The following is a 14,941-nucleotide window of genomic DNA, read 5'->3' as shown; positions in this document are numbered from 1 at the left end:
GAAGGCATTTGAGGTCAGAATACATTGCACTGGAAAGAAATGCAAGCAGCTTTGAACTGCTGAGTGGCTCATTGCAAACAGGTGAATGGTTGGTGGAGGCATTCGCTAGTAACCAGCAAAATGTCTGCTCAATGACTGGTCACTTTTTAGATGAAAGTGAAAAACCTCTTTAATATTTAGGGTAAAAGTGGACTAGGACATCCTGTATATAAATATGTATTTAGTCCTTGACCTGATGTGAAGTTTCTATTGATTACCCTCCCTCGCTGCTCCTGCAGCTGTGCTATCAGTGTATTAGACAATGACAGTAAAAGAGTTCAGCACAGTTTAAAAAAAAAAAAAAAAGGGATTGGAGACCACTGGAGGAACTTTAACCTGTGGGCTCCATAGCAGTAGTCTGCAAGTACACATCTAATGTTTAGATCAGGCTGTATGTTCACACAACTAATGTCAGCCTGGAAAGCAGCACTACCAAGAGATTATAGTACATACCGTAGTTACATAGTAGGTGAAGTTGAAAAAAGACACAAGTCGTACCTATGTGTGTGATTATATGTCAGTATTACATTGTATATCTCTGTATGTTGTGGTCGTTCAGGTGCTTATTTAATCGTTTTTTCAAACTATCAATGCTCCCCGCTGAGACCACCGCCTGTGGAAGGGAATTCCACATCCTTGCCGTTCTTACAGTAAAGAACCCTCTGCATAGATTAAGGTTAAACCTCTTTTCTTCTAATTTTAATGAGTGGCCATGTGTCTTGTTAAACTCCCTTCCGCGGAAAAGTGTCATCCCTATTGTGGGGTCACCAGTACGGTATGATGTGGTCTTGGAGGTACAAGTGGCTTAAAGCCTAATTTTCTGCCCACAGAACGATCCTGATAAGGAGAATAGCATGTCCAAAGATGGAACAGTGCATGAATTGACCAGTAATGTAAGTATCCTCTATGATTTGCAATAGATATTTTTGCCAGTTAATGATGCTGTGTGCTCTTGTACAACTATGCTTATTTTATTTATTTTTTTCATGTAAATGATGGGCTGGCTGCTTTTTGCTTTCCATTGGCATGTTTAATTGTGCTATTTTAAAACTGTAATGATCCAGCAATTGTGTTTCTCACACAGGCCATCCTTTTCCTACAACAGTTGCTTGAGTTTCAGGAGACAGCAGGAGCCATGCTGGCCTCACAAGGTAATCTCTTCTACTATCCTTTATTTATGCAACTTCCAAAATTCCACTAGCAATAGCAATTCCACACATGGATGTCCGTTTTGGTGCAAGACCATTCCCCATACAGATGTCTTCTTTTGTGCGTTATCTGTTTTCTTGTCACATTTTTAATGTAATTAATTATAATTTAAACCTGGTACTACAGTTATATTTTACTCTGTCTTGTGGTGGTATGCACCATTTAAAAAAATTTGTATAGGCATAACTCAAACTTACCCCAATACCTCTCTTTTTCACTTTCTAAAGTATATTCAGCTATATTTTTGTCTTTTTATGTTGTTCCTGTAGCAAGAAATGACTTTTATTACTCTGTATAATGCCATCTCCTAGCTTGTATAATTCTAGCAGGGGCTGCTGCTGATAGAATGGATTAGTAGGGTGCCCAAGGTCCGTTCCTATTTATGTGGACATGCCCCCCCCCCCCCCCCCCCCCCGAACTACATCTCCCAAGAGCTATATTCCTACACACAGTGTGTGGGCAGGCTCATAGGAGTCAAGACAGCAGCATTGTTTTGCTAGGTAAGATGTCAATGTATGCATGTGGAGAGGGACAGAGAGAGGTGGGGGATAGGTGGAGTTCTGTAGTCCAGCAGATAAAATACAAGCACGGCTGACAACACTGCTTGGGATTTCTCTGCAGCATTTTAGACTGCTGCATAAACTTGGCAGCTTACTAGATTTCTGGCAGGTTCCCCAGGTATTTTTCTATAATTGCAACATTTTTAAAGGAATAAAACATGGGGAGGTGTGCATGATAGACATGCACTTTAAGTCTAAATTTTAAATCTGCATTAAGCTTTGAACCCATAGTGCCAGCCTCCGATATAGGTGCATAAATTGCTTTAAATTGTCCATTACTGTTTTATTCTTTTATTACTTTTTTGTATCCCTCTTTAACGTCTTTTTTTTATGTCCAGATACACTGGTGTAATACAGGAAAATAAATTGATATATTTAAAAGTATAAAGTAGAGGCATTGCATATTCCTTTTGTGCCAGTAAGGCAGCCTGTCAAAGTGATAGGCCAACTGGAATGTGTGAGAGAGGGAAGGAGCAAGGCAAGCTTTGACACTATCAAGGAGTGCTGAAGTTCAAAACAGCCTAGCATTCAGGTGTAACAGCAGGGTTTAGAAGCTTGTGCAGTTAATGTTGGCACCTCTTGGTGCCTGAACATTATACTTGACAGCCTTTCTGAACATGGCATGGGTCAAGTATTATAGTACATACTTACAATGGAAAGCATGGGTCAAGTGCATCTGTACCGAGACTAAAGATGTTAAAATAGTACTAAATTCTCAGATTTTTTAATTATTACACTTATGGCACCCTATTAAACATTTCTGTGTACATAGATAGCTTAGAATACACCTGTACAAACACTTTCTGAGCTAACTGCACACTGCTTCCGGCTCTAGATCTCAGAATGCCACTTCTCTGAACTTCTGAGCAGGGGGACATGTTCTGAGCATCTATTATGGACTATTCTTAAGGAACAGTGCAGGAGGAACAGGAAACAGGAGAGTGGCTTGCTGCCTGGCTATCTTTTCATGGAAGCATTCAGCGTCTGAAGGTGAGAGCTGGAAGCATGAACTTCTAGATGGCTCAGAAGGGCCCTGCAAGGGGAAAGAGGCATCTTAAATACAGATAGCATGGCCAGCTCTCAGGGGACCATCTGATACAGGTAGAACAGAAAAGTAATAGAAAACAAGCTTCGATTTCCGTGCCTCTGTTGTAAACGTTGAAGACAAATTCCTCCAAATGTCTGTAGTTACAGAGATGAAAGGGGCCCGTCCAAGTGCATTTATTACTTGTTTGGAGTCTGTAAATACTTTAGTGTTCATAGTCTGGGCACAGGTACACCTTTAACGCTCAAATGAAGATAGGTCTATTAGAACTACCACACGGGCCAGAAGAAAGCAGTTTCATCCAGGTGTTAGAAGCGTTTTTGATCAGGAACAGTGATTCCCCATTTTTCTGGGTAATCTCTGTGCTGCCTGTATTGCACTTCAGCCTGTTGAGTGTGTCACAGGAGAGAGGGCAGTATGTCCCAGCACTACTACAGGGAATAGGCAGAGGTCCTCACATCTTATATTCTTAAAGGAGGCATCTGCCTATCTGTGGCAGCTCTTAAACTTTATTATCAGTGTCTGTTCTGTCTTATCTTCATTTCTGTTTTGTTCTTCTTTTTTTTTTTTTTTTTTTTTTTTTGTAATCACTTTCTACTACATTTCTTGTGCTTTCCTCCACTCACTTCCCTTTTAAAGTCTACTGACTTTATCTATTTTTGTAATTTTTGCTTTGTATCTTTAATATTCTTCTTTAACTGAAGTAAACTGATATTCTGTTCCTCCTCTTGTTGTTTTGGCCCTTTGTCTCCCTCCTGCTCCTCTTTCTTTTCTTGCTCTCTTACACTGCCAATAGTTCTTGGGGACACTTACAATATTCCTATTGATCCCAGAGGTAAGCAGCGTAATACTTCTAGGTGTTCCCCTTATCATAGTTTTCAATGTGTGTTTAGTTACAGCATGATACTCCAATCTCATCATCACAAAGTCAAGTAACTTTCATCAGCATAAAATATCATTTCCATTTTTTAAAACCAGCTTCTCTGCTTTTAAACCAGTGTCTTTATTTTTCATAACTTCACCCATGAAGTATGGCTTCAAATGAGCACAATATACTTACTTTCTAGGAATAAATACAACCTTCTGTGGTTTCAGTTACAATTGCTTTTATATCATGTACACATTTTCCGAATGCAGCTTTCCACTTTTCCATGTCATTGGTAAAATAAACTGTGCTTTAATTAATTCAAGACAGTTTTTTAGGAATGTGCAGCACTAAATATTCCCTCTTCTTGACCACATCTGCATATGTTGGTTTGGAGACCGAAGATGTGAAGTGCATTGACTGGTTCGTCTCCCAATACTATAACATCCATCATTGCACAAAGTAGCCTGTGCCTGTTCTAGAAACAGACAAGGTTGGGGATATTACAAACAATGCCAAAGAAGCGTGGGTAGTATATGCAATAGAAGACTAAGAAAGGTGTGACAGAGTGCCAGGACAAGGTCATTTAGTGACCAGGCGAAGATCCAAAACTGCACCTCCACCCCTGGTTAGAGCTGAGCAGTAGCTCAAGGGGAGAGCCTGTGTAGAGAGACAATGGTGGAGATTTGCTAAAACTGGTGCACCCAGAATCTGGTGACGCTGTGCATAGTAACCAATCCACTTCTAACTTCAGCTTGTTTATTTAAGCTTTGACGATAAAACCTAGAATATGATTGCTTACGATGCACAGCTGCACCAGTTTTAGTAAATCTTCCCCAATGTAGGCAGAAGAATGCCTAAGGGTCCTGTGGGTGTTTCAGAAAAATTAAAGACATTTTTTTTTTTAGAATTTTGAACATCTTTGATCTGCAAGTCTTCTTTTCTATAGGCTCCTATTTGTATGTCTTTAGTGTACAGTATGTCGTAGAGAGAGTACATTTTACTAGATAGGGACTAGTGTAAGTGTTCTCTATGAATCACTGTAAAGTAAAGTGCATCAGTACTATATACATTAAAGTTCATCTGTAGCCCAAACTTTTTTTTTTTTTTTTTTTAGCTTTGGGTAAAGTAGAGAAGGGTTAAATTTGTCAGTTTTTGTATCTTTGTCTGTGTCTATAACAGTGGGGAGCTATACCCCTCTCTTTGTACCGGTAACCTTTGTTTAAAAGTTTTAGCTTTGTCCCCAGAACAGGAGGTGAGGGTCAGCTATCCAAGAGGGGAACTTCCTTTTGCATCTCTGGGACAAGAAGTATAGGCAAATTTCCTTAATGATACATGATAGCAAAAAAACAAACAAACCTGGCTGGTGTTTTTAACCTTCTCTACTTTATCCAAAACTTAAAAAAAAAACATTGAGGGACACAGGAATTCAGAAATTGTTGAATTATATTGCTGTACTGCTGCCGACAGGAGGTTGGCACACTGGGAAAGAAAAAAAGTTGTAAACCAGCCCCCAAATGACTCCTCCTCTACCCAACATGTCTCAGTTTTTTGCTAGTGTCCCAGGAGGTTGGACACCTTTTCTTCAACTCTGCTAAGAAAATTATAACTAATTTCATTGCTAGTGTTCTGTTTTCATGATGTTTTTACTTGATGTCTTGAATCAAGATTCTTGTGGAACCACTGGTATCTCATTCTATCAATACTAGTTGCCTGATTCTTATGCCAATCCTGTTGATTTAATACTTTGAGTCTCTAACTCAGAAAAAAAGTTTCTAGAGAAGAACGTCTGACTTAAAGTGTAAGTCCAGGCTAAAACTAAAATCCCTGCATCTATAGCCATCAACATTCTAACACTAACCTATCTAGCCCTGAAAAGAAAAAATCTGTATACGTACCTTTTCTGCAGGCGATCTGACCCCATCTCCAGCGGGCCGAAGCTCTGCAGAGGACATGGCCGACAATGGCTGTGAAATGAATGGGAAGTGATGTCACCGATAGAGTTACTATAGGGCTTCCATTGACAGAAGTGTCCTCTGCACCCGCCCACATAGCGAAGCCGCGGCTGACAGCTCAGCGTGAATCAGAGCTGCTGGAGATCGAGTCGAATCGCCTGCAGAAAAGGTATGATTACTGATTTTTTTTCTTTTCAGGGCTAGATAGGTTAGTATTAGAAAGTAGGTGGCTATAGATAATGGGATTTTAGTTTTAGAATGGACTTCCACTTTAACTCTGACTTTTCTGATTATGTATAATTTTTTTTGTTATAACTTACTTAGATTGTTTGAGCCAGGTCACCATAACAGTCAGGGAAGCTAGCATCTTCAGAAGGAGGTCAACAATGGCCACTTGCATATTTCTCATGATTGCCTTTGAGTGTCGTTTTAACAACCAAAAGAAGCTACGTGCTTCATTCCTGGCAGACAATTTGGAGTTCAGAGGAGAAAAGCAAACACCCAGTGTGCACAATGCCCTTCACTCTCACTGCTACTGCTGTTAATGCCCAACCAATTTGACACATTTACTATTTGCATCAGGTTGGGCAATAATAGCAGTGGCAGTGGCTGACTATTGCTCAAGCAGTGGATGCGATTTCTTCTGGTAGTACCTCTGCTTTGTGCATCAGTCTAAGGTCAGAAGGAGGGGTTGAGACACCCCCAAAAAAGGAGCTAAAAGGGTCTCCCTCAAGCTCTGGAAAGCCTACTCATTTCTACAAATGGCATCCTCCCCTGAGAGGGGGTGGCTGGTCAGAGTGAACATAGGGGCCATGAAATGTTTGCAACTGTTTTCAACACTGCAGCCCCTGTTTATTTTACTAAAAAGATCTTTTTTTCCTCAGCCATGATAGGTTTTTTAAAAAAAAAAAGTTTAGCGACTTTAATTGCATCCCAGTATGAGTCAAAATGCAGTAGGTTCTCTTCCATTGCCCAGGACCATCAAACTGAGGAACTAGGGGCGGGAGAAGACAACTTCCCTCAGGGGACCGTGGTGAGGCTGATGACTCCTCTTCTGAGGTGTCAAATGCAGGAGAATCGGCTGTTTCAATCTTAAGATTGATGGTAAAATTTCTTGCTGAATGGTCTGCTCCATATTTATGTACCCTTAACTAAGTGTTTGGGTTCGCTAAAGCCTCCTCAAGCTGTGCATGCCTTTTTCTGTCCATTCATTGTTGGAAAAGCTTTTTTGTATCTGAGAGGATCACCCAGATAAGCATTATTTTCCCTCCTAAAAAGTTTTCACACTTTATCCTATGGTGGAGGAAATGCACTAAGTAGGGTATACTAGCAATTAACGCTGTTATATCCTCTGTGAAAAAGAGTTTGACTTGTCCGGCAGACAATGCTCAAATGCTTAGGGGTCCAACGGATAAAAAGTTGGAATTCCTATTAAAAAAAAACAAAAAAAACAACAACAAAAAAAACGCTTTTTTCTCTGGCAGATTGAGTGTCTCAGCCTGCGCTGACAGTAATTGCTTATTTGTCGAGAGACAAGTTTAAACAGGTGTTCAAGGTTATCGTGCTCAGCAGGCCCAGGAATTGGCAGTTTTATGTTTGCAATAGTTTCTTTGAGAGATTCTGTCCTTCAGGCCTTGCGCCTTTTGCTAAGCACCATGCAGAAGCTCCTGGCTAGTCTCCCTTTTGCAGTGTTTTGGATAATACATCCAAGAAATTCTAGTGGAAAAAGTACCCCTTTTGCCATTTAAGAAAAGGAGTAAATGTATTTTCGTTTTTAAAGCTCCTTCTGTGCCAGGGGCATCAGCTTTCAGGCAGTCACGACGGCATGCGCTGTCAGGTTCAAAAGGTAATCCTCAGGGTTAACCCCAGGGACAAAAGAGGTCTTGGGGGAGGAAACCTACAAGATACTGAAGCCTCCTTTTGAGGAGGCGCCCTTGCTCGCTCAATAGTGGGAATTCTTCTGCAGTTCTCAAGGATCTGGCAGGAAGAGTGTCAAGACGAATGGGGAACTTCCTCAATAGCTCCAAGGTACAAACTGAAGTTCCAAGAGTACCCGTCTCCTCGTTTTCTCAGATCAAACCTTCCTAAGGATCCAGAGAAAAAGAAGTCTTTCTCTCAAGCATTGGACCATCTTTTGGCAAAAAGTGATCATGGTGGCCCCCATGTAAGAGCAGAGGTTGGGGTTTGGTTAAATCCAAATGGACATTCTGGATCTCAAAAATCTAAATTCAATTCCTGAATATAACCACTCTTTTTTTCGCATAGAGTCAATCCAATCAGTTATCTCCATCCTACAAGGAGGAGAACTTCTGGCGTCAGTCGACTTCAAAGATGCATACCTTCATATGCCTATATGCCTATGTAGATAGTAATATCTACTTTTCAAGGTGGAAAATCTTCATTTTCAGTGTGTAGCTCTGCTTTCCGGTCTAGCTACTGCACCTTCAGAGTTTACAAAGCTTCTGGCCCCTCTTCTAGCCAGATTAAGGGCCCAAGGTATAACGATTATGGTTTATCTGGACGATCTATTCTTGATAGTCCAGTTGGTAGCCCGCTTAGACCAAAGTATGGTCACCACATTCAACTACCTGGAATATCTAGGTCAGTTTCTCAGCCTAGGAGAAATCCTCTTTAAAACCATGAAAAGGGCTAAGATACTTGGGTCTGATCATAGGTACACCCAGAAAAGGGTATTCTTGCCCCAGGCAAAGATCAGCGCCATAAAGGAACTGATTTAGGTGTTCGAAGCAAGATGAATTTTTCTATTCAACTTTGCATGAGGTTGTTGGGAAAGATAGTGGCTTCATTCGAGGCCGTTCCTTATGCTCAGTTTCATTCGAGACTGCTGCAAAACATTATCCTATCGGCTTGGAACAAAGGGTTCAAGCTCTAGATTCCCAATGTGTCTGACTCCAAAGCCTACGGCCACATAACCCTGAAAGCGCCCGATCTCTTCTGATCTTGGAGGCTAAGCAGGATTGGGCCTGGTTAGCACCCGGATGGACCACCTGGAAATACCAGGTACTGTAGGCTGGGTACGGCGGAGCTTCAGTTTATGGTTAGTATCCAAAAATCTGCAAAGGGGAAAATACTTCCTTCAGTTACCACGGAAGTGGCCCAGATCAGAAATTATTATCCTATCTTGGGCAGAAAACAATGTACTTTGCCTATCGGCGGGCTTCATTCTAGGATTAGAAAATTGGCAGGCGGACTACTTGAGTCGCCAGCAGTTCACGGGAAAATGGTTCCTTCACCCCAATATCTTCCTGTCAATATGTCAAAGATGGGGGGATCCCAGACATACAGTAGATCTGTTAAGTCCAGGTTCAACAAAGAAATCAACAACTTTGTGTCAAAAAGAAAGGATCCGCTAGCATGTTGAACAGATGCCTTGCTATTCCTGTGGAATTGGTTCTCACTGATTTATGCATTCCCTCCTATTCTGCCTGCGTCCACGACTTCTTCGCAGGATCAAGCAATAAGGGAAGACTGTGATTCCTGTGGCCTCCAGCGGGGCCCAGGAAATCTTGGTATGCAGGGATCGTAAAGATGACAGTAGGGGACCCATGGGCCCTACCGCCACAGCCAGACCTTCTTTCGCAAGGTCCGGTATTCCATCCTACTTTACAAATGCTGAATTTAACGGTTTGGCTATTGAGACCCACACTCTGAAGAAACGTGTGCTGTCAAGTTCAGTGGTTTCTATCTTGATTAATGCAAGGGAGCCGGCCTCCATAATTTATATATTATGGAGTCTGGGAAGCATATATCTCCTGTTGTGAAACCAGGTATTGCACCCCAGGAAATAGGTCAAAGGTAGAATCCTTGACTTTCTGCAGATAGGGTAAGAAATAAAGCTGGCCTTGAGTGCTTTCTAAGGACAGGTCTCGGCCTTATCGGTATTATTTCAACGACCAACTGCTTTGCTTTCTTTGGTTCCTAACTTTATTCAGGGGGTAACACGGCTTAATCCCCGGTTAGGTCACCCCTGAACTCTTGGGACTTGAATTTAGTTTTTGGCAGCATTACAAAACAGCCTTTTTTTGGACCGATACAACATATTCTCTTGGTCCTTTTTTGACAAGGAAACTATTTTTTCTGGTAACCACATCTGCTGCAAGAAGGGTATTAGAATTGGCTGCTTTTTCTTGTAACGAGCCATATTATTATTGTTCACAGGGATAAGGTAGTATGGTGTCCTCAACTTTTTACCGAAGGTAGTATCACGTTTTTATCTAAACCAGGATATTATTCTATCTTCATTTTTTACAGAACCCTGTTCTATGGAAGAAAAATCACTACATTCTCTTGATGTGGTGAGAGCAGTCTACTTCAAGACGACTGCTCAGATTCGGAAAACAGATGTTTTGTTCGTATTGCCTGAAGGTCCTAAAAGAGGACAGGCAGCATGGAAATCTACTATTCTAAATGGATTCGACAAGTAATCTTTCTAGCTTATGGTTTAAAGAGGTAGTTTCTACCCTCTCAAATCAAAACGCACTCCTCTAGGTCTGTTAGTGCTTCATGGGCAGTGCATCACCAAGCCTCCATGGCTCAAATCTGCAAGGCTGCAACTTGGTCTTCAGTCCATACATTTACCAGATTCTATCTGGTGGATGTAAGAAGACATGAGGATGTCGCCTTTGGGCGCAGTGTACTGCAGGCAGCAGTATAAGTCCTCTGATCTCATGGTGCCCTACTTTGGTTGTGTCTCCCTCCCCTCAGTTGGCATTGCTCTGGGACATCCCACATAGTAATTACTATGGCTCTGTGTCCCGTGATGTACGATTAAAGAAAATAGGATTTTTATAACAGCTTACCTGTAAAAATCCTTTTCTTTTGAAGTACCTCACGGGACACAGAGGGTCCCGCCCCTCTTTCTAGTATACACGTGTATTGCTTTGCTACAAAACTGAGATGCTCCTGGTATGGGAGGGGTTATATAGGGAGGCAACTTCCTGTTTAGCGTGTGCCAGTGTCCAGCACCTGAAGGTGGACTATAACCCACATAGTAATTACTATGGCTCTGTGTCCCGTGATGTACTTCAAAAGAAAAGGATTTTACAGGTAAGCTGTTATAAAACTCCTATTTTCTCGCACGATTCTCCCATCATTGATTGGAAAATCATTCGTTTTTCAAAAAATTTCCAACATGTCCGATTACTCAAATTTGATTGCTGCACGAAAATCAGCTGTTGCTGCAGCCCACTAATGGTGCGAAAGCCGAACGAAAATTCTTAGATAAGATTTTCTAAAGAAAATTCTTTCGAAATTCGACCCATATTTTCACCTTTTTTTCAGCAAATCCAGTGTGGCCTGCCCTGTGGGCTGCCTCTCCGATTCAGCACTCCAGGTAGTGCGCCACCATCTTCTCATATCACATTAGCTAGGGGGCTGGCTGTTTCTTCTAGGTTTTTTGCAGTCGGCTCCCTGATGGCAGGCTGTGGTGCATGCTCAGTGCAGTTCACCCAGCGCATGCACAATACAGTAGAGATTGATTGCCCCAAAGCTTCCTGGGATGTGTGACATCAATATCCCAGAAAGCTTTGGGTGGGACATCTTTCTCATGAGAAAGATGAAAATATGAGTCTGGGTCCTGCAAAAAAGGTACTTAAGCATCGCAAAAGATGTTTAGTATTTAGTTGTGTAACATGGGGAGGAGGTACAGTGCCTTGAAAAAGTATTTATACCCCTTGAAATTTTCCACATTTTGTCATGTTACAACCAAAAACTTAAGGCCCCTTTCACAGGGGCGGCTGTCCTCCACTTTTAAAAGCATGGCACAGCGATCACTTGCAGTTGTACATTGCGATTACATGCAGCTGCAGTTGTGTTTAGCTGCGGTGGAACATTCTTGCCATTTCTGATTTGCTTCCTGCTTTTCTTTCCTTGTTGTCGCTGCTATCCGCAAGTGAAATAGTACACTGCAATTACCTGCGGATATGTACAGATAGCTGCGATAAATCGGACCTGGACGCAGTCAAATTTATTTTTTCTAACCGCACAAAACCCCATGTAAACCGTCGCTAAATGCTGTGTGTGAATGGGGCCATAGGAAAGCATTGTCTGAGTTTAGGTGCGGTAGATAACTTCTTCTATTCGCCCGTGTGAAAGGGGCCTAAATGTATTTTGTTGGGATTTTATGTGATAGACCAACACAAAGTGGCACATAATTGTGAAGTGGAAGGAAAATGATAAATGGTTTTCAGAATTTTTTACTATGTGAAAAGTGTGGCGTGCATTTGTATTCAGCCCCCCTGAGTCAATACTTTATAGAACCTCCTTTCACTGCAATTACCGCTGAAAGTCTTTTTGGGGATGTCTCTACCAGCATTGCATATCTAGAGAGTAAAATTTTTGCCCATTCTTCTTTGCAAAATAGCTCAAGCTCTGTCAGATTGGATGGAGAGCGTCTGTGAACAGTAATTTTTCAAGTCTTGCAACAGATTCTCAAGTAGATTAAGGTCTGGACTTTGACTGGACCATTCGAACACATGAATATGCATTGATCTAAACCATTCCATTGTAGCTCTGGCTGTATGTTTAGGGTCATTGTCGTGCTGGAAGGTGAACCCCCCCCCCCCCAGTCTCAAGTCTTTTGCATTCTTTAGCGATTTGCTTTTAGGCCAAAAAGTTAAATTTTGGTCTCATATGACCAGAGCACCTTCTTCTTTGTGTTTGCTATGACCCCCACATGGCTTCTCGCGAACAGGACTTCTTATGGCTTTCTTTCAACAATGGCTTTCTTCCTGCCACTCTTACATAGAGGCCAGATTTGTGGAGTGCACGGCTAATAGTTGTCCTGTGGACAGATTCTTCTACCAGAGCTGTGGATCTCTGCAACTCCTCTTGTTACCATGGGCCTCTTGGCTGCTTCTCTGATTAATGCTCTCCTTGATGGCCTGTCAGTTTAGGTGGGCGGCCATGTCTTGGTAGGTTTGCAGTTGTGCCATACTCTTTCGATTTTCGGATGATGGATTAAACAGTGCTCTGTGAGATCTTCAAAGCTTGGGATATTTTTTTATAACCTAGCCCTGCTTTAAACTTCTCTAGAACTTTATCCCTGACCTATCCGGTGTGTTCCTTGGCCTTCATGATGCTGTTTGTTCACTAAGGTTCTCTAACAAACCTCTGAGGGCTTCACAGAACAGCTGTATTTATACTGAGATTACATTACACACAGGTGGACTCTATTTACTAATTAGGTGACTTCTGAAGGCAATTGGTTCCATTAGATTTTAGTTAGGGGTATCAGAGTAAAGGGGGCTACATACAAATGTACGCCACACTTTTCAGATATTTATTTGTAAAAAAAATTGAAAACCATTTATCATTTTCCTTCCACTTCACAATTATGTGCCACTTTGTTTTGGTCTATCACATAAAATCCCAATTTTTTGGTTGTAACATGACAAAATGTGGAACATTTCAAGGGGTATGATTACTTTTTCAAAGCACTGTAAATCATGCAATGTGATAGAAAACGTTGAAGGCTTCCGTATATGAATGTTTATATTCTTCTGGCTTAGACTGGACCTGCGGCTGTAAATGCACAACATAGACACTAAAGGGCAGTGCTGCACCTTGCGTAGTAGAACACTTCTATTTATAACTCAGTTTTTGCTGCAATTTTCTGGGTTTAGGAGATTAAAGAGAAATCTGCAAGTTGCCAGCTTTCCACCATTTGTTTCTTTTTTAACATTTATTTCACCGGAGGTGAGAAACAACATTTGAGGTGTGTCTTCAAATCTACCAAGAATAGAACCTTGACAGCTGTTAGAAAAAGACGTCAGTGTAGTTGTCATAGGAACAGCTTTGACAATTATTGGTGACGCTCTTACACTACATAGGACAGGACGCTCTATAAATTATTTTATTGTTATACTTGGCATGTTTTATAGATGGGGATAATGAATGCCAGACAACCTCCTGACATTTATCATAATGTGTATAAAATAAACCCATTCTATATGTATCCGGTTATTTTTTCTATTTGAGGAGTACTTGTATCTTATATGATAGTTTTATTAATTATGCCATTGAGGCTTTTGTTTAATAAGGTTGTGTGCAATGACCATTTTTTTTTTTACCTCCTACACTTATTAAACAAAGGCTTGTGCACTCTGCCCTGGGTTTGCATCCTCCTGTTGTCTCTACATTTATATTTACTTAATTTTCTGACCAAAGTTCCACTTTGTCCTGCTAGATCACTTCAGGCTGGCCCCTTTTGCAGGTATAGCTATGTAAAACATTAAAAATAAGTGCCTATACAATTTAAAATCCAGTAATACACTGTCTCATCCTGCTCTGAACATGCTCAGTTGCTCTCTTTTTTTTTTTGGCACTGCCGAATTTGTAGAGACCGATCTGCTGACAGCCTTAGTGGAATTAAACTCTCCTATCCTTTAGGCTGCATTTACACATGATCGCAGGTGGATCATGTGTGAATACTGCAAAAATGCGGGACGCAAATCGGATTTTAATTGGCTGCAAAACATGGGACGCGTTTGCAATGCCATTACTTCTAATGGCAAATCGCAACACGCGATGCTGTCGCCCAAAAGAAGTGTTCCTTTTTGAGCGACAAGCTTCACGCATTGTGTTTGCAGCACGCTTTACTGAGCGACAATCTTGGCAAAATTGCGGCACGATTGGAGTGCCATTAGAAGTAATGGCATCGTAAACACGTCCCATGATTTACAGCCAGTTTGAAATCTCGGGGCAGAATTGCGGCGATTCCACCCGCCAGAGGCGGCTCTATAATTAGGCAAGTTAGGCGGTCGCCTAAGGCCTCGCCCTCACAGGGGCCTCACAGCCACCTAATTTGCCTATTGCAGTGTTTAACAGTGGTGGTTTCCCAGTCTGCTATGCCGCAAAGTCACCAGCTCTGCGGCGATCTACCCATCAATCACAGGCAGCTGACGGGCAGATCGAGTATCGGCCGACATGCAGAGTAGCGCAGGAAGCGGCTGTAATAAGTCCTTACTGTCCTCTCTCATGTCATGCTGCTCCCTGGCGGCCCCTCCCCTCCTCTCCTCTTGTCCATTCCAGGTGATGTCACAAGCATACGAGGAGAGGAGGGGAGGGGCCGCCTGGGAGCAGCGCGTCATGAGAGAGGACAGTAAGGACTTATTATAATACAGCCGCTTCCCGCGCTACTCTGCATTTAAAGGAAACTGAAAGGAAAGTGTACCCTGCTGTGCCCAGTATTCTGACGTACACCATACCCTATGCCCAGTACCCTGATGTGCCCTGTGCCCTGCCATGT

General features: G+C 41.9%; 1 protein-coding gene across 11 annotated transcripts in view; it reads left to right on the top strand.

Annotated features, from left to right (window-relative positions):
* The window catches only part of EXOC7 (exocyst complex component 7), a 94,771-nt gene that overhangs the window by 44,881 nt on the left and 34,949 nt on the right, over positions 1-14,941 (top strand). For 6 of the 11 annotated variants that reach the window (XM_073606146.1, XM_073606154.1, XM_073606147.1 and 3 more), the window contains 3 exons: positions 870-932; positions 1,124-1,190; positions 3,650-3,688. In XM_073606146.1, coding sequence (XP_073462247.1) covers positions 870-932; positions 1,124-1,190; positions 3,650-3,688 — 169 coding nt within the window. The remainder of the gene's footprint in view (positions 1-869; positions 933-1,123; positions 1,191-3,649; positions 3,689-14,941) is intronic. The other 5 variants (XM_073606152.1, XM_073606150.1, XM_073606156.1 and 2 more) reach the window with 1 other exon arrangement.

This window comes from Aquarana catesbeiana, linkage group LG12 (genome assembly GCF_042186555.1).
Source record: "Aquarana catesbeiana isolate 2022-GZ linkage group LG12, ASM4218655v1, whole genome shotgun sequence".
NCBI classification, from domain to species: domain Eukaryota; kingdom Metazoa; phylum Chordata; class Amphibia; order Anura; family Ranidae; genus Aquarana; species Aquarana catesbeiana.
The sequence above is the reverse complement of the archived record's forward strand: the minus strand, read 5'-3'. Positions and strand labels throughout refer to the sequence as shown.